At 47.3% G+C, this 22,223-nt stretch overlaps 1 protein-coding gene across 2 annotated transcripts in view; it reads left to right on the plus strand.

The window, feature by feature from the left end:
* The window catches only part of KDM4B (lysine demethylase 4B), a 250,925-nt gene that overhangs the window by 206,714 nt on the left and 21,988 nt on the right, over nucleotides 1-22,223 (plus strand). The window contains exons 13-15 of one of the 2 annotated variants that reach the window (XM_081941246.1): nucleotides 9,721-9,841; nucleotides 15,145-15,323; nucleotides 19,921-20,143. In XM_081941246.1, coding sequence (XP_081797372.1) covers nucleotides 9,721-9,841; nucleotides 15,145-15,323; nucleotides 19,921-20,143 — 523 coding nt within the window. Of the gene's footprint in view, nucleotides 1-4,284; nucleotides 4,840-9,720; nucleotides 9,842-15,144; nucleotides 15,324-19,920; nucleotides 20,144-22,223 lie in introns of those variants that run through there. The other variant, XM_081941247.1, reaches the window with a different exon arrangement.

A 22,223-nucleotide genomic window follows, 5' to 3' on the forward strand; every position in this document is an offset into this window, starting at 1 on the left:
TCAATTTTTGACAGATGATGGATATATGCTTATCCCAAGCATGTTTAAATCCAGCTACTGATGAACTCAGTTACTCCATCCATCCATCCAGAGTCATGTGATAATAAGATGGGGGCCCGTATACACTTACTAAATAAATTAAATAAAACTTCATCCATTCCATTAATATGCCCACCTATCTTGAATTCTTCAGTGTCGTCTTGAAGCAAAGCACACAATGACGGCTGCATTTCATATCAGTGGCTACACAGGCAGTGCTGCATACAGGACGGTTATGGAGCCTCCTCATTACATTCATATGAAATAATAATCATAAAGCGGGTAGGTTACATAACCCAAGAGTCCCCAATCCTCGGGTGGCCTGATAAGAACTAGACAGCCATTGGTGGGATCCTCCCGGTTTAACAACCGGTTTGGTGACTGCGTGATTTGCGCATGTGCGCCTGACACGCAGTTTGAAGACATCTTCACTTCCGGGTTTCTTCGGAGAAGTAACACAGCTGATTTGCACGGCAACCTGCTCTGCTGCGTGAATCAACTGAGAAGATAAAGGTAGGAAAATAGTGCAGGCAGGCGGGTGCGCCCATCTGATCGTTGGAGCGAACTGGTTCGCTCCCAGCGGATCGTCAGACCTCCTGGTATGCCCAAACCAGTCGAATGCCACCCCTGCGCACAGCTGGAGATGAACTGCAGGCAAACAAAATGGCACATGTGCAAGATCTCAGTTGCGCACTACCCCTCCCCCCGGTCCCCTCCCCCCCAAAAAAGGTTGGGAACCTTGTTAGCAGTGGTTGTTAAGCGTCATAAGTCCATTGTTCGCTATGGTCCAGTTTTGCTGAAAAGCCAAACTTTTCCGCATAAAACTGCGGGACGCTACCAACAGTCATGTGGTCCAGTCTGGCCCTGTGACCACAGGGGAGCAACGGCCAGGACTCCCAATTTGCAACGAGTTCTAACTTGGAAGCATCGTAAACCAGATTTTAAGAGAATGATGGGAAAGGCAGCTTGTACATCTCTGAAAGGCACCCAACACGGAGAGCCAGGGGATGTAAGACTTAATTTTGTCACATTTAAAGTCACTTTCCATCACAGTGGGATAAGTAAGGAGTTCTAACAGCTCACTGGGCAGGTTCTTGGTCTGTGTCCTTCTTGTCCAACTCTTGTTTTTTGCCTTTTTGTGTTGGCGGTCCTACTTATAAATAGCTCGGTTGCCCCCACCGACATTCTGAAAGACAAGAGAGGGGCTTTGTGTTAACGTTTGTGCAATATTCCTTCTCTGGCAAGCCTTCTAAACCCCACTCAGGCCTTACTACGATTGTAAATGTCTATGGAGATTGTCAGTCATCCAGGTCCCAGAGGTGCTTTTTCAAGAGGCAGCTGGACTTTCTTTTTTATTTCTCTTGAAGACGTTTCACTTCTCATCCAAGAAGCTTCTTCAGGTCTGACTGGATGGTGGGGAACGGAAGGCTTTATCCTCCTTGCAGACAGATGGTTGTTTGCATCCTTTGAGAGAGTTGCCGAGGCCACTTGGAGGTTTAATCTGTGTCCTCAGGGTCACCTGAGTGGTGCAAATGGATCTGGAGACCTTTTCGGAACTGCTGAAAGGACTGTGTTGTACACTGGAGATAAATGATGTCCTATCCTTCCCCCTCGGCTGAGAGGGGGTTCCTCAGGTTTTGACGTAATGGCCTCTTTCAAACCAGCGGTCCTCTGTGTCCAAAATGTGGACTTTGCTGTCTTCAAAAGAGTGGCCTTTCTTTTTCAAATGCAGATGGACCACTGAATCTAGTTCTGATGGGTTTGTTCTTCTATGTTGTGCCATGCCCTTGTGAAGTGATTGTTTTGTTTCCCCAATGTACAGATCTGCCCATGGCTCATATGCAAATGACCAGCTGTCTTGCAAGGAGTAGAAGGGAGGAAGGGAGGGAGGGAGGGAGGAAGGAAGGAAGGAAGGAAGGAAGGAAGGAAGGACAGTATCTCATGAATTAATTGGGCTCTACAAGAGGCTTGAGATACAATGCTAAAATTAAAAACTGATTATGAATTTACAGAACAGAACTGGTAGCTTCTGTGATTATGAAACAGCAGTTATTGAAATAATGTCCGGAGAAGGAGGCTGGGGAAGGAAGGAGGGAGGGAGGGAGGGAGGGAGGGAGGGAGGGAAGGAAGGAAGGAAGGAAGGAAGGAAGGAAGGAAGGAAGGAAGGAAGGAAGGAAGGAAGGAAGGAAGGAAGGAAGGAAGGAAGGAAGGAAAGAACACCTGACTTCCTTCGCACAGTATCTTTAGGCCAAGCATTGGACAGAGAGATCAAACATGCAAAACTGTTGAAAGACTATAACTTGTGTCAGAGTTTTATAGTCACAACATTAAAATCTAACTAAATCTTAAGACTTCAGGCATAATAACCAGATGACCCATGATAGCAGAGGACTTGCTTGCCCAAGAAGAGAGTAGTTTTGAAAGTCAAGAGACGCTAAGACAAAAAAGCCAGACAGGTCAACCCAACCCTCCGCCTTCCAAAATTCTTCTTGTCTGTCCTGTGTTTCTCTGTGTCGCCAGCTGCACACTGTTTTCTTAGCCCTAGGAAGGTCCATCTAGACCGGTGCTGTTCAGTCTTAGCAGCATTCACATGAACACAGCAGCATGATGGCTGAGGAATTGTGTGAATTTATGGACTTCAAACATCCTTAACTTTAGAAAAGAATATCTATAGCTCATGGTTGAACTCCTTGGGGTCCTAGATGCTCCCTGAGCTTGGTGGTTTTCTTGCAGACGTTTCATGACCACACTAGGTTGCATCATCAGGGTGGTACTAGCACTGACAATGTTCCCTAATCACATCTACTGATGCTCTTACAAGTAATCTTCGACTTAGGGTCACAACGGAGCCCAGAATTTCCATTCCTAAGCAACACAGTTGTTAAGTGAGTTTCGCCCAATTTTACGGCCTTTCTTGCTACAGTTGTTAAGTAAATCACTTAAGTCGGGGAGTTGAAGTCCACAAGTCTTAAAGTTGCCAAGTTTGGACACCCCTGACTTCAGTTGTCAAAGTTAGTGACACCATTGATAAGTGAACCGGGCTTCCCCGTTGACTTTGCTTGTCACAAGGTTGCAAAAGGTGATCCCATGAGCCACAACTGTCATAAATACAGATAGTCCTCAATATGGCTAAGCGAAACAGGTGCTAAGTGAGTTTTGGCCCCATTTTACGACCTTTCTTGCCTCAGTGGTTAAGTGAATCCCTGCACTTGTAAAGTTAAATGTCCTGGTTGTTAAGTGAATCTGGCTTGCCCGTTGACGTTGCTAGTCAGAAGGTCACAAAAGGGGAAGACTCTGGGACACTGCGACCGTCATAGGTGCAAGTCAGTTACCATGCGTCTGAATTTGGATCACGTGACCACAGGGACACTGCAACGGTCGTAAGTGTGAAAAACGTGATCATTTTCAATCCTGGTTGGACCTTCAAATGGTCCAAACCTTTGGTTTGGTTTTAAGATTTTAACTTTTTTATGTTTTAACTTAGATGTAACTATACACCGCTCAGAATTACCCTACGGTAAGATGGGCAGCCAATAAATGTCATCAACAAATCCATTTGATAAATTAACAAATAAGCACAGGGCTACCTGTCAGTCCTGAAGTTGGCCTGACCAAGCCCATTTTCTGGGATTCAGAGTTGGCACACTAGAGCTGAGGGATAGGGAGGGGGGAATAGAGGTAGAGGGGATCGGTAGCCAAAGCAAAATATTTTCTCCTAGGAACCAAGGACATTCCCACAGGTGGTCAGAGAGAGGAGGAGTGAAGCTACCAGGCAACTGGAAGACACAATGATTGGAGCATGTGACTGATCGCTTGGGGAAGGGGATTTTGTTTTCCTTTTAATTAGGTGAATACCGCGGGAACTGCTAAGGGTTGGTTTTCACCAGTCTGTGCCATTATGATATATCCAATAAAACAGCTCTTTGAGGAATTTCCCTCCCTCGGAGTTCTATTTGCTGCGGGTGTATTCTTGGAACCCTGACACTACCTGAACTTACTTGGCTCATGAAACCCCTGCAAAGAAACCCACCATGTTCTGAGAGCACCAAGGACCCCACAGTTGTCACTTTTGCTGAGGCGGAGCAACCACTGGTCTACACTCATATTTAGGGTTCTGTCTCAAGTTGTGTCCCATGTTGGGCTGGCCGGTGATCGGGGCAGGAATCTCCCGCCCTGCGGCTCGGCTACGGGGAAAGCTCTCGTGTCACGTTTCCGCGTTAAGTAATCCACCTTCCCCTGTTGCAGGCTGTCCTACGCTTGGACGATATCACCCTGTGGAGGATCCCTAAAAGGGAGAGGCGGGAGTTATTCAAGCGCGTTCGCGGCAAGCCGGCAAGGTACGCGGCGGCCCTGTTCATCCGGATGGTCCCCCCGGATAAGCGGCGGAGGTGGCGAAGTGCCGTTAGCTATTGCGGGGGCAGAGGGAAGTGCGCCCTACCCCACAACGTGGTGTCCCGCTTGCGGCACCTCTTGTACAGGCAGTACTCGGACATAGTGGCGGCCGACTGGAGAAAAATCCGGTTGAAAATCAACAAGATCCTGGGGGCTTGATGGGGAATCCCGGCCTTTGCTGCTGCACGGCTCTCCCGTAGGGATGTTGTTGTTTCTTGGGCCTTAAACCCTCCAAAAGACGAGACCTGGCGACGTGTTGAAGTGCTCTGGGCCAAAACTGGACTCCTTTGTGTGTCTGTGGTTGTGCTGCTGGCCGGTGACCGGCATAGCAGGCACCACCTGTTTCCTTGTCTGGCTGTGAAAAGTTGGGCTTTGCCACCCAGCAATAAATGTGTTTTTTTTACTCATTGTCTTCTGACCAGTGTGATCCCTTCTTTATTTGCTTTTTTGATCTCCAGAAAGGTTTATTTTTGCGCCCGTGGCGGTCGCTCTGTGTACCTTTGAGGAGTGACCTGTGGCTGAATTTTGGGAATGAGTGCATTAGGTGTGGGCTGCTTGGCACAAAGGCATGGGAGGCCCATTTGGAAGATGAGAAATAGATTCCTCAAAGCCCTCTTGTCTTTGCAGTCCCGTGGAGATCTCTTTTGTCTGTGCCTCTTGGTGTTCCAGGGTCCACCCTCAAATCATATCAAAAAGGAACAGGATTTTACCAGAATAGCAATAGGTACTAAGACTTATATACCGCTTCGCAGTGCTTTGCAGCCCTCTCTAAGCGGTTTACAGAAGCAGCCTATTGCCCCCTACAATCTGGGTCCTCATTTTACCCACCTGGGAAGGATGGAAGGCTGAGTCAACCTCAAGCCGGTCAGAATCGAACTCCTGGCAGTGAGCAGAGTTAGCTTGCAATACTGCATTCTGAGCACTGCGCCCCCAAGGGCTCTTAATAATGCCACTAAAAGCAGCAGAAAAAGGTGAAGGATTAGCTAGAGATACGACGTTTGGACTGGGTTAGGTTTAATTTTGCAAAATGCAGGTGGTCCTCGATTTACAACCATTCATTTAGTGACGGTTCAGAGTTACAGTGGGATTGAACAAAGTGACTTAAGACCGATTTTCACACTTACAAGTGTTTCAGCATCCCCATGGGCACGTGATCAAGCGGTTAAGCCAGGGGTGTCAAAATCAGGGGGCGGATCTGCCCCACAGGGTGCTTAGATTTGGCCCACGGGGCCACCCTGGAAACAGCAAAGGGCTTCTGCCAGTGAAAATGGAGCTCGGGAGCAGCCCTCCCGGGCTCCATGTTCGCTGACAGAGGGCTGCAAGAGGCCATCACAGCCGAAAACAGAGCTCAGGAGCCCATTTTCACTGGCAGGGTGCTTGGGCCACTACAGCCACCCCACACACGAGTGACATTGAGCTGGCCATGCCCAACCTTGGCCCCACCCATCCCAGCCCGCCCAAGGCCAAACGTAACCCTGATGATCGAGTTTGGCACCCCCGGGTTAAGCGAACCTGGCTTCCCCGTTGACTTTCCTTGTCAGAAAGTCACAGCAGGGTCACATGACCCCGGGACACTGCGACCGTTATAAATATAAACCCACTTGTGCCAAGAGTCCAGATTTTGATCACGTGACCACGGGGATGCTGAAGTGGTTGTAACAGTCACAAGTCACCTTTTTCAGGGCTGGTGCAGCTTCGAACGGTCGCTAAATCAGTGGTTCTCAACCTGTGGGCCGGGACCCCTTTGGGGGTCAAACGACCCTTTCACAGGGGTCGCCTAAGACCATCGGAAAACACATATTTTCAAAAAAAGTACAGAAAACATAAAATAATTTTATGGGGGGGGTCACCACAACTCGAGGAATTGTATTAAAGGCATTAGGAAGGTTGAGATCCACTGCGCTAAATGAACTGCAAGGCAAGGACTACCTATATAAGTCGAGGACCACCTATATAGACTCTAAATTACTAAATAAAAAAAAGCAATTGTGCCTCATGAAGCAGGCAGAATTCCTCCACCAGCAATCTGTGCAAGATCTCCCAAGATCTGTGTAAGCGGTCAAAAGGATGTAGCTGAGGGATGTCCAACTGTGGCAAATTTAAGGTTTGTGGACTTCAACTCCCAGAATTCCCCAACCAGCATGGCTGCCTATCCCCAGGGAATTTGGGGAGTTGAAGTCCACAAGCCTTCAAATTGGAATTTTAGAATTGGAATTCTGACATTAGAATTCTGGAAGAATCCTATGGAATTCTGGGAGTTGACCTCCCCACGTCTTAAACTTTGCCAAATGTGGGATATCCCCGGGGCAGATAAACTACCTTTGAAAATTACCACGTTTAGCTACCACGTGTGGGTAAACTCCCTTTTAACTCCCTTGCTCAAGACAGTTGCATGAGGAAAGCATCTGAGAGGAAACCGAGCAGGAAGCGCCATCGCAAATGGGTCCAGACAACGTGGTTGTGCAGAAGAATTTCAGAGCTGTCCCAACTTGTAGGTTTGTTTCTCGCACCCAGGTAGTCCTCGACTTGCAACAGTTCACTTACTGACCATTTGAAGTTCCAACAGCACTGAAAAAAGGGACTTACGATCATTTTTCACACTTACGACCATAAATGCGACCGTCATAAATTAGTGCACGTAACGGGATGAGCTCCCATTACTCGTCCCAGCTTCTGCCAACCTAGCAGTTCAAAAGCATGTCAAAAAATGCAGGTAGAAAAATAGGAACCACCTTTGGTGAGGAGGTAACAGTGCTTTGTGCACCTTCGGCGTTTACTCATGCTGGTCACATGACCACGGAGACGTCCTCGGACAGCGCTGGCTCTTCGGCTTTGAAACGGAGATGAGCACCGCCCCCTAGAGTCAGGAACGACTAGCACATATGTGTGAGGGGGGGAAGGGGACCTAGTTGTAAGTATTTAATTTTTTCAAAGCTGTTGTAACTTTCAGCCGTCACTGAAGGAACTGTGGTAAGTCGAGGACTACCTGTATATCTCAGGCCCGGTGGTAATGTCCAGATTTAATTTAAGTTATACACCATGAAGGTTTGGAAAATGCCGAATATTGTCCATTCACTGCTCTTACAATACTGCATCATGATTGCTAAGCAAGCCTTCCTTTTGCTCTCTGACAAAGCATTTCTCACCTAATTGGTTGCATGGCTTTACACAGAGACGTCTCGTGCTCTATGTATGTGAGTAGGTAGGTGGGTCACAGCTGAGCATTCGTCCCTTTGCCCCGAAAACAACTCAGGATTTGTAAGATGCCAAAAGAGGAAACAAAGAGATACCGGGATTCGAACTAGAATCGGTGGAACCAGAAGCCTGGGAAACAGAAAGCCTATTTCAATCATCTCTTTGAGTGGCAATTTTAAGATGCTCTCCTAAAAGGATGGTTTCCATGCTTTACCCACACCGGGTTTACTCCTCGGCTACAATTGACCCCAAAATTTATGTTGCCAAGGGAGAAATCCGTTAACTGATTTTAGCTCCATTTTACTACTTTTCTCGGGCCACGCTTGTTAACTGAATCGCTGCAGTTGTTCCAATTAGCAACACGGTCATTAAGCGAATCGGGCTTCCCCATTGATTTTGCTTGTCAGAAGGTCTCAAAAGGGGATCGTGTGATGCTGCAATTGTCATAAACATGAACTAGTCAAGCGTCCGTTTTGATCACGGGACCGCAGGGAAGCTGCAACGGCCATAAACTGTGAAAAATGGCCGTAAGTCGTTTTTTTCAGTGCCGTCGTAACTTCGAACGATCATTAAGTGAACTGTTGTAAGTTGAGGACTACCTGTATTGTGAAGCAGGCTCTGCCACTCCTAGTAAAGAGAGAGAGGGGCATGTCTGCAGGAATTGCTCTCATCTCCACATTGTGATTCAGAGGCTGGAGGTGCGTCTTGTCTCGTAAACAGTTCCTCTCATTGATGGCCAGGCTGTATAATAAGACCCTTCCCCATTGTGTGGTTGTTAAGTGAATCGGGCTTCGGATTCTGACCTGCTAGCAGGGCGTAAAAGGTGGATCACATGACCCTGGCACACGGCAACAGTTATAAACATGAGCCCGTTGCAAAAAAGCTTGATCGGGTGGCCGTGGGAATGCCCAACGGTTGTAAGTGTGAAAAATGATCATTAGCCCATTTTTTTTAGTCCCATTCTAATGTCAAATATGTCAGAGTTTGTTTCAAAAATCAAATCCAGACAGCACACACAGGTAACGGATTCAGCAGGATTCATTAACTTCTCTTTATATATATAATATAACACATATGTAAATATACAATTCCAGCAATGGTTCTCCGGTTACTCGATTAGCTCTCTTGCACAGACTCAGAGCTACATAGGTAAGCCACGCCCAGGCTCCAAGCCGTCTGGCATGGCTCTCAGTCACCAAATGGTTCCCATTGGCTGACCCAGTTGCCATGCCTATACATTGGCTGACCTTGTTACCATGTCCTATTCCAGCCAGTCCCCAGTGGCTGACCTGTTGCTATGCCCTATTCCAGTTCATGAATATTCTGACAAAATGGTCACTAAACAAAAGGTTTTGGACAGAGAGGAGATCTGTAGATGATTGGGGAAAGGAGGGTGTGGCCTCTCCATTGCCTTAGATCAGGGCTGTCCAACCGTGGCGGCTTTGAAACCTGTGGACTTCAATTCCCAGAATTCCCCAGCTGCAAACAGTCTCATCTTACGGGAGCTAGGAAGGTGCCTTTTCTGTGGCAGCCCCTGCCCTATGGAACTCCTTGCCCCTTGAAGTTCAGCAGGACTCCATCCGTTTAGCTTTTCTGAAAGCTTGCCCTAACAGTCTAATCAAGGAACTAGCAGACATTTCGTGACCCAACTAGGTAACATCCCCAGTGTTAGAGAGGAGTGGGGTTTGCTCCCTTTTACATACTGAATCGCTGCAGTTTAGTTATTCACCCGGTTATTAAGTGAATTTGGCTTCCCCGTTGGCTTGTTAGAAGGTCGCAAAAGGGGATCACATGATCCCGGGCCGCTGCGACCGTCATAAATATGAATCAGTTGCCAAGCGTCTGGATTTTGATCCCCTGACCTTGGGGACTCGGCAACGGTCGCGAGTGTGAAAAACAGCCGTTAAGTCCCTTTTTTTTTAGAGACCGCTGTAACTTCGAGCGGTCTCTAAATGAACTCTGGTAAGTCAAGAACGACCTGCGTTGTTCACATTGTAAGGTATGCAAAATAATGCTCTCTTTTCTTTCCCCTTTTTTGTCTTTTTCCTCTCTTTTTTTTTTCTTTTTTTCGCTTGGCTTGTTTCTCTCTTCCAGACGACTTCTACTTTCTCCAAACTCAAAATGGAGATCAAGAAAAGCCGCCGTCACCCCCTGGGGAAGCCGCCCACCCGCTCCCCGTTGTCGGTGGTGAAGCAGGAAGCCTCCAGTGACGAAGGTGAGTGCAAAAAAAAAACAAAAAACCAACCTCCCGAGGAAGGCTGCTTCTGAACAGGGCAGGATGTAGTCATTCCTCCGGTTGCTCTGGGCAACTGAGTCCCGAACGGACTGGAAGGGGAACTGCTCTGCCATCCTCTTTTTGCCAGGAGGCTCAAATCTTTGCTGGCTGTGGAGGAACCATGGTTGGCATCAAAGCCCAGCCGGGCAGATGTTGAAAGGATGACACCTTCTCCTCTTCCCACCATTAGACCCCCGGCTGAGGACTTTATTGGACAAAACCACAGCCTGCCAGAGTCACAGAAACACCAGCAGCCTAGTACATTTTAGTGGGTTTTATTTAAAAAATTGCAGCTTGCTAAAGGTATTTGAGGTATCCTTTGTGCTAGAGACAAAGACACAATGTACAATAGGGTGCCAGCCGATCATTTTTCTCCTATTCTTTCACCATGTCATCAAGTCCCTTCTCCGTGCTCAGGAATAATTACAGAGCCGGTTTGGTTTAGAAACAAAGAGACTGTAGAATTGAAAGCTATCTAGGTAACTTTGGGCCAATCACCAGGAGACAGTGAGTTCTAGTCCCGCCTTAGGCCCAAAAACTTGCTGGGTGACTTTGGGCCTGTCCCTAGGAGATGGTGAGTTCTAGTTCTCCCTTAGGCAGGGAAGCCAGTTGAATGTCTTTAGGCCAGTCACCAAGAGAATTCTAGTCCCACCTTAGGCATGAAAACCATCTGGATGTTACTGGGCCAATCACCAGGAGATGGTGAGTTCTAGTGTCCCACCTCCTTAAGCATGAAACCTGGCTGGGTGTCGTTAGGCCTATTGCCAGGAGACGGTGAATTCTAGTCCCACCTTAGGCATGAAAACCATCTGGATGTTTCTGGGCCAATCACCAGGAGATGGTGAGTTCTAGTCCTGTCTTAGACACTAAAACCTGACTTTGGGCCAGCTGGCTCCCAACCCACCTCACAGGAACTCCCGTTACCTGTACCAGCTTCTGCCAACCTAGCAGTTCGAAAGCACATAAAAAAAGGCAAGTAGAAAAATAGGAACCACCTTTGATGGGAAGGGAACAGCGTTCTGTGCGCTTTTGGCATTGATGTTAGGCGTTCTAAATACCATGTATGAAATCATGAGACCAAGGCAGAATCATCCTTAAAGTTCCCTTTTAATCATACAGGCAAGTTAGCACGTCTATGGAATTCCAACTCTAATGTTCTTCCTGGAATTCCACCCAGTTGAAAGTTCATGATCTTATCCCCACACCCACAAATCCATCACATGTTCCGATCCTCATCTTCCACGCTGGCATCTACACCCTTCTGCTTCCGGTCAGGTGTCGAGGTGCGGAGACAAAAGATGACCTTGAGCTTCTATAAAAGAATGACAACAACACATTCCACAATCCTACTCCTTTCTATTCCCCCCTCCCAACTACTACACTAATGAAACAGCATAGGAAATTAATAGAAAGTGTGGCAGGCCAAAGATCCTAAAAAGAACATAACTACAGGCCTGACAATTGAGTCATGCCGGCCACATGACCACGGAGACGTCTTTGCACAGCACTGGCTCTTCGGCTTTGAAACGGAGATGAGCGGCGCACCCTAGAGTCGGGAACGACTAGCACCTATATGCGAGGGGAACCTTTACTTTTACATCTACCAGTCACTTTATGTGGCAGCCCCACTCCCAATGCCCCCCTAAGCCCCCTTGCTGCATCTTCACATAGATGAATGATCGAAATGGATCATTCCCTCGCAGAGTTGAAACAGCTGTGAGCATCAAGGGAAGCCCAGCAATTACTTTGGGATGGGATGGGGGCGGGGGGCTTGAAGGGGACGGGTTTTATCTTCCATCTCTGGCTTGAGCTTCATCCCTGCTTTGTCCACTCAGCCGGACTTAACACACGAGGCTTGGCCACTAAGCCTTGTTGCTTCCCGGACCCTTGAGTCACGGAGCTGTTGTGGCTTGCCGGATCAGGTGACGGCTCTTCGCGAACACTGTCAGGAGAATTCAACAGTTTTGAGTCGAAGGTCCGTGCGAGACCACATCGCAGGACAAGGAGAATTGGCAGGGAGGGCGATACATATGCTTCTACATGAGCGAATGGTTGGGGTCGGTATTTTACATGCCATCATAAGGGCCTCTTCTCTTCTCTTCTCTCTTCTCGCCTCTTCTCTAGTATATTCTATTCTCTCTTCTCCCCTCTTTTCTCTTCTCTCATCTCGTCTCTTGCATATTCTATTCTCTCTTCTCTTCTATATTCAATTCTCCCCTCTTTTCTCTTCCCTTCTCGTCTCTTCTCTAGTATATTCTCTTCTCTCTTCTCCCCTCTCCTCTCTTCTCTTTTCTCATCTTTTCTATATTCTATTCTATTCTCGTCTCCTCTCTAGTATATTCCCTCTTTTCTCTCTTCTCTTTTCTCGTCTCATCTCTAGTATATTCTATTTTCTCTTCTCTATTCTCCCCTCTTCTCTTTTCTCATCTCGTCTCTAGTATATTCTATACTCTCTTCTCTTTTCTCATCTTTTCTCATCTCTTCTCTAGTATATTCTATTCTCTCCTCTTTTTGCTTTTCTTCCCTTCTCCCACCTGATTTTGAAGCCTAAGGTAAGACTAGAACTCACAGTCTCCTTGTGATTGGTCCAAGTTTAGCCAACAGGCTTTTGTGCCTAAAGTGGGACTGGAAGTCATTGTCTGCTGGTGATTGGCGCAAAGTCGCACAGCTGTCTTTCCTGCCAAAGATAGGACTAGAATTCATCTCCTGGTTTCTAGCCCGGGGCCTTATAATGGCGCTTTATTTGCTAAATCCACCCCTTTGCTAAACCCTAGCCAAGTTGAAAGCTGACAAAACAGATAAGAATCTCAACTAAGATCGTCTTGCTTCCTTTTTACTTAACGTTTGGGGTGACTTTGAGTTGCTCGACTTAGATTTAGCTAACCCAAACATTTTCTTTAAGAGCCCTAGTAATGGGTAGCTAGTGTTTGAATGTTTGAGTTTGATCATAAGGAAATTTTAAAACTACTTTAAGCAGTCTTGGAGATTTAGTCAGGTCATGTTGTTAAAAAATGGAGATGGATGTAATTTCTGTTTTAAGTTAATTGAGAAGCATTCTCTCTGGCTCTCTTTTTTCCTTTTGATCTTTATTTTAGTCCTTCTGAATTCCTGGAGGAATGTTTCAACTGGTTGGCTTTAAAAAGCACAACTGTTCCACTTTCAGAAAGCTCATTTGTTGAAGATTGCTTGGTCCATTCCTGGCCAGTATTTCTGTAGGCCTAGCTCTAAACTAACTAACTAACTAACTAACTAACTAACTAACTAACTTACTTACTTACTTACTTACTTACTTACTTACTTACTTTCTCTTTCTCCTTCCTTCTTTCTTTTTTCTGCCTCTTTCTTTCCCTTCCTTTCTTTCCCTCTTTTTTTCTTTCTTCTTCCCCCTCTCTCCCCCCTCCCTTTCTTTCATCAAACTGGTATGCTGCCTATCTCACTAAACATGCCAGTCAGCAGCTTAACACATTGAAAACTAAATCATAAAACTTTATTGGCTGTTTCTTGAACCAAACAGGAAATAATCCAAAAGATGTTGTAACCATATTAAGTTGCCCAATTCCACAAGAAAGCCACACACTTCTCTTTTTTATTCCACACTTGGAATACTACATCCACTTTTGGTCACCACAATACAAAAAATAGGGGGGGAAAAACCAACTTAGAACTAAGGAGAAATTTCCTGACGGTGAGAAAAATTAATCCATGAAACAACTTGCCTCCAGAAGCTGTGGCTGTCCATCACTGGAGGTGAAGAAGAAGAGATTGGGCAGCCATTTGTCTGAAATAAGATAGGGTTTCATGCATGATCAGGGGGTTGGAAGACCTCCAAGATGCCTTCTAATTGTATTACAGAGCCACAGTGGCGCAGTGGTTAGAGTGCAGTACTGCAGGCTAATTCTGCTGACTGCCGGCTGACTGCAATTTGGCAGTTTGAACCTCACCAGGCTCAGGGTTGACTCAGCCTTCCGTCCTTCCAAGGTCAGTAAAATGAGGATCAAGATTGTTGGGGGGCAAGAGGCTGACTCTAAACCGCTTAGAGAGGGCTGTAAAAGCACCATAAAGTGGTATATAAATACAAGTGCTATTGCTATTATTCTGTTCTGTTCTGCTCTAGTCTAGTCCAGTCCAGTCTAGTCTGCAGTCTCTTGTCCCTACACCCAAGTTAAAAGATTCTGAACCCCCTTTAGGAATCAGGAAATGTTAAGGTAATGATGATTTAATAGCTGACCTGCTTAAGGCTGTAAACCAAGATGATGAATATGAGAATGAGTCAGCAGGGTTACTGTCACTTTAAGAAGCTGTCTATATAAGAGCTGTCTCTCTCTCTCTCCTCCTATTTTATCTCCATTGTAGTTCTCTCTATCTCCGTGTATCTCTCCATGAATGCTTCTGTGTTGTAGTTGAAGATTGACTGCTTGCCTGGTGTTGCCTAGTACGTGTGTGTATGTATCTTTGTATGTGTATAAATGTGTGTGGGTGAATATACATATATGTATGTATTGTTGTATGTATGTATTGTATTTTTGGAGTATAAGACGCACCTTTTTCCCTCAAAAAAGAGGGTGAAAATCATGGTGCATCTTATACACTGAATACAGCATTTTTTTGCCTCCAGAAACAATACAATAATAATACAATACAATACAACAGCAGAGTTGGAAGGGACCTTGGAGGTCTTCTAGTCCAACCCCCTGCCTAGGCAGGAAACCCTATACCATAGGTGGCCGTGCATAGCCTTTAGGAGGCTTTCAGAGAGCTCCTGGGGGCTGGGGAGGGCAGAAATGAGTGAAAAATGGGCCGTTTTTAAAGGCTATTCATGCCCTTTTGCGGGGGGGTGGGGACAACAGGGCAGTTTTTGTGAAAAACGGGCCGTTTTTGAGAGGTCTGCCGAGTGCAAAAACTTTTTTTTTAATTTGCCTCTTCAAAATCTTGGTGCGTCTTATACTCCGAAAAATACGGTGTGTGTGTGTGTGTGTACACATACATACATACATACATGCCTTGTAGATAAACCTTGTAGATGTTTGTAAGAAAAAAAAAACCCTCTGTGTACTGTATTTTGCTCCTGGGTTTGTCTCAAAATATTAGTCACGCTGGGCACACTCTGACAGGAAAAGAAGCTCAAAATGGTATCTGAAGGAAGCCCAGTAAAAGCCCAAACTTCCGTATTTGATGTTCCCCATTTCAGCTTCTTTGGGGTGAGATGGCAACTTCCTCTTCTCTTGGCCCCTCTTGTCTTTCAGAAACTCCCCTCTTCAGCGGCGAGGAAGACGCTGGGGATCCGGAGCCCCTGAAATCTTTACGTTCCCTCCAGTGGAAAAACAAAGCGCCCAACTTCGCAGCCGAAAGACGATTCAACGCTACCGCTGCCCTGAGGGAGCCCTACTGCGCCATCTGCACTCTCTTCTACCCCTCCCACCAGGTAATTGCGCAGCCGCTCTGGGAGCAAGCAGGGGTCCTCGGACTAACGGCCATCTGAGTAGCGACCGTCTGAAGTTGCAGTGGCACTGTTAACTCTTACTTAGTCACCATTGCAAGATCCCCACGGTTTGGTTTGGTTTATTTGGATTTATATGCCGCCCTTCTCCAAAAGGACTCAGGGCAGCGTGCAACATTAAAAAACGCACATCCCAAAAGTTAAAAAAAATTAAATCCATATCCAAAAGAACCCCAAGCTGAATTTAAAAAAAAACAATACATTTAAAATAAGTTAAAATTAAAATTAACAGGCCAGGCCGGCTTGCTGGAAAAGCCAACTTTTTAGGGCACGTCGGAAGGACCGGAGGTCAGGGATTATGCGAAGCTCCGGAGGCAGCTCATTCCAGAGGGAAGACACTCCCACAGAGAAGGCTCTCCCCCTGGGGGTCACCAGCAGACACTGTCTGGCCGACGGCACCCTGAGGAGGCCAACTCTGTGGGATCGTACTGGACGGTGGGAGGCTACTGGTGGCAGTAGGTGGTCTCACAGGTACCCTGGGCCTAAGCCATGGAGCGCTTTAAAGATCATAATTAATACCTTGAATCGCACCCGGAAAACAACCGGCAACCAGTGCAGGCCGCCTAAAAGGGGTGTAACATGGGAGCACTTAGGTACCCCCATGATAACCCGCGTGGCCGCATTCTGGACCAGCTGAAGCCTCCGGGTGCTCTTCAAGGGCAGCCCCATGTAGAGAGCATTGCAGTAGTCCAGGCGAGAAAGGACGAGGGCATGAGTGACTGGGCACAGAGCGTCAAAACACGCAGCCGGCGTGTATTTACAGTTTTATAGGGCGTTGGTGCAGGTAAGGATGCTCCTGATTTCTTAACGGTAAAGTGTGTGTTTTTTCAGCAATGGCAACTTTCCCTCATTGCCGCCTGGGGAATTCTGGGGATTGGAAGTCCAGGAGCCTGCGAAGCGGCCTCCTCCTTTCTGCGGTTCTCTTCAGTCGGAGTTTCCCAACGTTTCCGGGTTGGCAGCCCAGAGAGGAGGGAAATGGGAAACGGGGGTGATTTTGTGGGAGGGGCAGGCACATGTGTATGCGCCTGCAACCTTCGCAGCGACGCTTACGCAAGCGGGGGCCACCAGCACCCGCAACGAGGCTTGCCCGAGTGGGGCCCCGACCACCTGCGACGCTCTCGGCGACACACCCATCCTGTTTACAACACAGTCCTTTCAGCAGTTCCGAGAAGGCTCCACTCTGCACCACTCAGGTGGCCCTGAGAGCACAAATCAACCTCCAGGTGGCCTCAACATCACTCAGAAAAGCTGCTAACGACAAGAGGACTGCCAGGAATATCAACCCTTCCATCCTCCACCATTCAGTCAGAACCGAGGAAGCTTCTTTGGAGGAGAAGCGAAACGTCTTCAAGGAAAACCCAAGTCCGAGTTGCCTTTGGGGAGAAAAGCACCTGTGGGACGGTCACTTTGCTTGCCTCTGCCTAGATAAAAACACCCCTGCTCTTTCGAGGTCATTCAGCCAAGTCTCCCCTTATCATCCCTGTGAGCTTTTGATGGCAACGTAGCTTAACGGCATCTTGGGGGTTTTTTTGACAGATTTGACCGTGAATAACTTCGACAGCTTTGTAGTTCTGGGTTGGCCAGAATGATTGGCAATCAGAGCTATCCCAGAGCTGAACTCCATTAGAGTTTATGGGCCAAAACCAGCAGTTTGGACTCGGCAACGTATTGGCTTTCTCTGCAGCCATTGGACCGTCGGTGTCCTATTGCAGTCTTGGCTCTCAGCCATCCTGACCATTGCGTTTTCGTGCCGCTTCTCAGTTGCAGTCCCAGGTAGAGCATTTCACAGCAGCCTGAACATGTGGTGATAAAGGCATACGTCCCTATCACCAAGGTTTTACCATCCAGGAAGGACCGTAACTGGTGCATCAACCTGAGTTGGGCAAACTCCCTCCACACCCAGCAGAAGCTCTAAGGCCGGCTGGACTCCCAAATTGTGGACCTGTGCCTTTCGAGGAAGGACAGCCACATCCAGAACAGTCGTTGAGACAATCCAATAGTCTTCATCATCATCTTTAACGACTCCATAATCCCTTGCAAGTCTGGGCAACTGAATGGAGCTAGCAGAATGTTTACTGGCCCGATGCCCTTCCTGTTGCCAGTGCATAGTTTTTTTTTCTGCAGATATATTCCCATTGTGCCCAGAGAGAGAAATATCTGCCTCTACCTAGGATCGAACTCACAGTCTCCTGATTGTGAGCCAATAGCTCCAACTCTAGGCCAACGCACCACTCCAGGACAGTCCGATGAGTCTTTGACGGTACAATAATATTACCTAGCTCAGGGCTCTCCAATCTTGGCAACGTTAAGCCTTTAAGCTTTCCTGGGAATTCTGGGAGTTGAAGTCCGCCGGGCTTAAAGTTGTCAAGGTTGGAGACCCCTGCTCTAGCCGGTATTCCACTGGCCGTGGCCCATGCGCAACTTGCCGTGGGACAATTCAACTGCTGAAGCCAACCGCAACTGCTCTTCCCCCGTTACTGTTGACTGAAGCCCCATGCTAAGATGGGCTTATGTCTATGGAGATTCTCGGTCATCCAGATTGTCCCAAAAGTGCTTTTTCAAGAGGCAAGTGGACTTTTGGGTTTTTTCTTTGAAGACGTTTCGCTTCTCCTCTAAGAAGCTTCTTCAGCTCTGACTGGATGGCAGGGAACAGAAGGATTTACCCTCCTTGCAGAAAGCTGGTCGTTTGCATCCTTTTAGAGGGTCCTTGAGACCCCTTGGAGGTTTGCCTGTGTACCTCGGGCTCACCTGGGCGGTGCAAATGGGTGGGGAGCCTTCTTGGAACTGCTGAAGTGTGTTGTGTAGCTGTGCTTTCCTTTAGGATGTTTTCTGCCTTGTGTCCCTTCACTGGGATGAATTTGTGTTCAAGAAGGCTCCCCACCCACTTCCACCATTCAGACGACCCAGAGGGAACACAATTCCAGGGACTGGATAAAGCAAAATGATTGAGACCACAGTGCGCTCCCAACTCGTTCTCCTGAACTAAAAATCAAACAAATTCAATCAATTAGTTGGAAGGGACCTTGGGGGCAAGGGGTTGGACTAGAAGACCTCCAAGGTCCCTTCCAACTCTACTATTGTATTGTATTGTATTGTCTTCTACTCCAGCCCCCTGCTCAAACAGGGGACCCTATGTCTGTGATGGTGGACACAGAACCCTCTGCCCCAGGAGGCTGCAGGGAGGCCTACTAGGCCCAAAACAGGGCGCATGAGGGGTGGGGGTGGCGCATGCGCAGGGGGCGAGTGGTATTGTGCATGCATTGCATTATGGATGTGGGCGCATGCACGCTTTCAGCACGCAATGACAAAAAGGTTAGCCATCCCTGCCCTATCCCATTTCAGACAGGTGGCTCTCCAGTCTCTTCTTAAAAGCCTCCAAGGATGAAGCCCCCACAATTTCTAGAGGCAACTTCTGTCCCACTGCTTAACTGTCCTCACTGCTAGGACGTTTCTCCTTAATTCCAGGTTGCTTCTCTCCTCGATTAGTTCCCATCCGTTGTTTCTTGTCCTACCTTCGTGTGCTTTGGAAAATAATTTGATCCCCTCCTCTTCTTTGTGGCAGTCCCTCAAATAATTTTTATAGTTTGCCCAGAACTTCCTCTTTCATTCAAAAAGAAAATGGATGTTTTGAGACTTCTTTTAACTATAAAAGAGGCCCAGGGAATAAATGGCGACTCAGTGCTCCCCACCAGTGGTGGGTTTCAAATTTTTTTAGAACCTCTTCTGTAGGTGTGGCCTGTTTTGTGGGAGTGGCTTGCTGCCATGTGACCGGCTGGGAGTGGCTTGCCTGCCATGTGGCCGAGTGGGAGTGGCTTGGCAGTCATGCGACTGGGTGGGCGTGGCCAACTTGTAAAATGTGGTTAAACTCACTTAACAACGCTCTTGCAAATGTTGGCTCAGGAACTCTGGCATTGAAGTGTGCAAGTCTTAAAGCTGTCAAGTTACAAGACCCTTGCACCCCTAACCCTTTAGGAAAACAACCCCCAGGGGTGTTCAAAGTTGACAGCTTTAAGACTTGTGGACTTCAACTCCCAGAATTCCTCCTCTCGCTCTTCATCTTGATGATGTGCGGACGAGCGGGGGGGAGGGAGCTGGAACCAGTTCTAAACGGCACTGTAGATTTGTGGAACCTCTTTTATAGAAGAGGCTAGAACTGGCGGGAATCCACCCCTGGACATCCCACACTCATGATGATGATGATGGGCAGCAAAACTTCCTGCTCAGACCGAGGAAAGCTGTGAGGGCAACATACAACAACCTACAGCAGGGGTGTCCAAACTTGGCAACTTTAAGACTTGTGGACTTCAACTCCCAGAATTCTGGGAGTTGAAGTCCACAAGTCTTAAAGTTGCCAAGTTTGGACACCCCTGACCTCCAGGGAATAATAATTCCCTTTATATTTGTGTAGAAAAACACTCCCCCCCCCCCCCCAAGAACAGTTTTCACTTCTCTGGTGAGTCAAGAAATTGGGGGGAGAATCTCCTGTGATAATAATGTGGCTAATGTGTTTTTCTGCTCCAAGGTCTCAGCGGTGGAAAAGGAGGCGGCCCTGCTGCCCAGCGCTGAAAGCCCCTCCCTCCAGCCCCCTTTTAAAAGCGGGCAGAAGACCAAGCCTCTGATCCCTGAAATGTGCTTCACCTCCAGCAGCGAGAACACGGAGCCCCTCCCGTCCAACTCCTACATCGGAGACGATGGGAACAGCTTGTTAATCTCCTGTGCCAAATGCTGCCTGCAAGTCCACGCCAGTAAGTGCCAGCTGCCAGATTCCCTCCTGCAGCAACTTTCCTGCCTGTCTTTCTCACGGCAAAAAAAAAAAAGGCCTCTACGTCGGATGGGAACCCCTCTTTAACAGAATAATGGAATGAGGAGGGACCTCGGAGGTCTTCTAGTCCAACCCTCTGCTCAGGCGGGAGACGCTATCCCATGTCAGTCAAATGGCTGTCCAGTCTTTTCTTCGAAACCTCCAGTGTTGGACAGGGGTGGGATCCTGCTGCTTTAACAACTGGTTTGCTGAGCGCGCATGCGCAGTTGACATAGAAATCACCTCCCGGATTACTGCTGGGGAGGAAAACGGCTGAGGCGCAGCAATCCACTCCTCCCGCGTCTTATCAGCTGGGCTTCGGAAAAGGGAATATAGGTGAATATAGCGCAGGGGCGGGCAGGCGGACCCAGCTGAAAGTCGGAAAAAACCGGTTCACTCCCAGCTGATAGTCAGAGCTACCAGTTCACCCAAACTGGTCCGAACTGGTAGAATCCCACCCCTGGTGTTGGAGCACCCACAACCTCTGGAGGCAAGGAGTTTCACTGCTTAATTGTCCTCACTGTTAGGAAGTTTCTCCTTAGTTCTAGGTTGCTTCTCTCCTTGATTAATTTCCACCCATTGCTTCTTGTCCTGCCCTCAGGTGCCTTGGAGAATAGTTTGACTCCCTCTTCTTTGGGGCAACGTCTCAAATACTAGAAGACTGCTATCATGCCTGGTCCTTCCTTTCATTAAACTAGACATCCCCAGTTCCTGCAACCGTTCTTCATATGTTTTAGCCTCCAGTCCCCTAATCCGCTTTGTTGCTTTGTTACATAGAGTCAAAAAACGCTAGCCCAATTCGAACAAGTAGGGCTTCTGAAACAGATAGTCCTTGACTTAAAACAGTTCATTTAGTGACTGTTCAAAGTTACCCATTTTTCACACTTACAACCGTTGTCGCATCCCGTGGTCACATGATCAAAATTCGGCTGCTTGGCAAATGACTCGTATTTGCGACGGCTGCATTGTCCTGTGTTCGTGAGAGTTCCTTTGGCGACCTTCTGACAAGCAAAGTCAATGAGGAAGCCGGATTCACTGTAGATCCGTGGTACTCCCTTAACAACTGCAACGATTCCCTTAATGACTGTGGTTTAAAAAGGTGGTAAAATGGGAGAAAACACACTTAACAACGCTTAGCGACAGAAGTGTGTCCGAGTTTGTTGCAGAAAATCACTTCCAGAAAGCATACACAGATAACTGATTCAGCTGGATTCATTAACTTCTTTATATACCTATTAACACTTGAGGATAAACATACAATACCAATGTAAGTTTTCTCCAACGTCGTAGTAGTTACAAGCAAACACAGGCGGCACCAGTACAGCAGAAAGGAGTTTTCAGTTCAGCTTTCAGAGCAGACAGAGTAGTTTCAGTTTTGATTCTCAGCCCAGACTCAGATCTGTTTAAGCTCCCATTGGCTGATTTAGTTGCTATGCCTATTCATTGGCTGACCTTCTTCCCATGTCTCTCCCAGTCATGAATATTCTAACAAAATGTTAGGTTCAATTGTGGCTGTAAGTAGAGGGCTGTGTTTCTAGCCAACTTCTGCAAAGTGCCTGATCTCTTTGGCTCATCTTTTTTTCTCAAAATCCATCTTTCCTTCCCAAAGATGAGTTTTCTGTCCTGCGCCAATTAAACGTACGTTTCTTTTTCTGGTGGTCGCAAAGCAAGAAATCGGTACCAAAGGGTCATGCTTTCTTCACAAAGCTGTTGAGTTTTATATAAATAGGTCAGTTGAGACCCACCGATTGCATTTCGGCTTTCTAACCAGCTTTCCAAGGAACATCCCGTAAACTCTTTTCTTTAAAAAGAAGGAAATTTTTATTTAAATTAATCACGTACTGTACTGGCATATGTTTCCTTGGGCCCCTTCGATAGGTTTTCCGTTTATGGAAGGGAAAAAATGAGTTTGGAAGGAATTTTATATAGATTAACAAAAGCTCCCTTTGACTTTGGGATAGTAATTATTATAGATACTCCTCAATTTATGGCCACAGTAGAGCCCAAAGTTTGGTTGCTAAGTG

Source organism: Natrix helvetica, assembly GCF_964273705.1.
Source record: "Natrix helvetica genome assembly, chromosome: 1".
NCBI classification, from domain to species: domain Eukaryota; kingdom Metazoa; phylum Chordata; class Lepidosauria; order Squamata; family Natricidae; genus Natrix; species Natrix helvetica.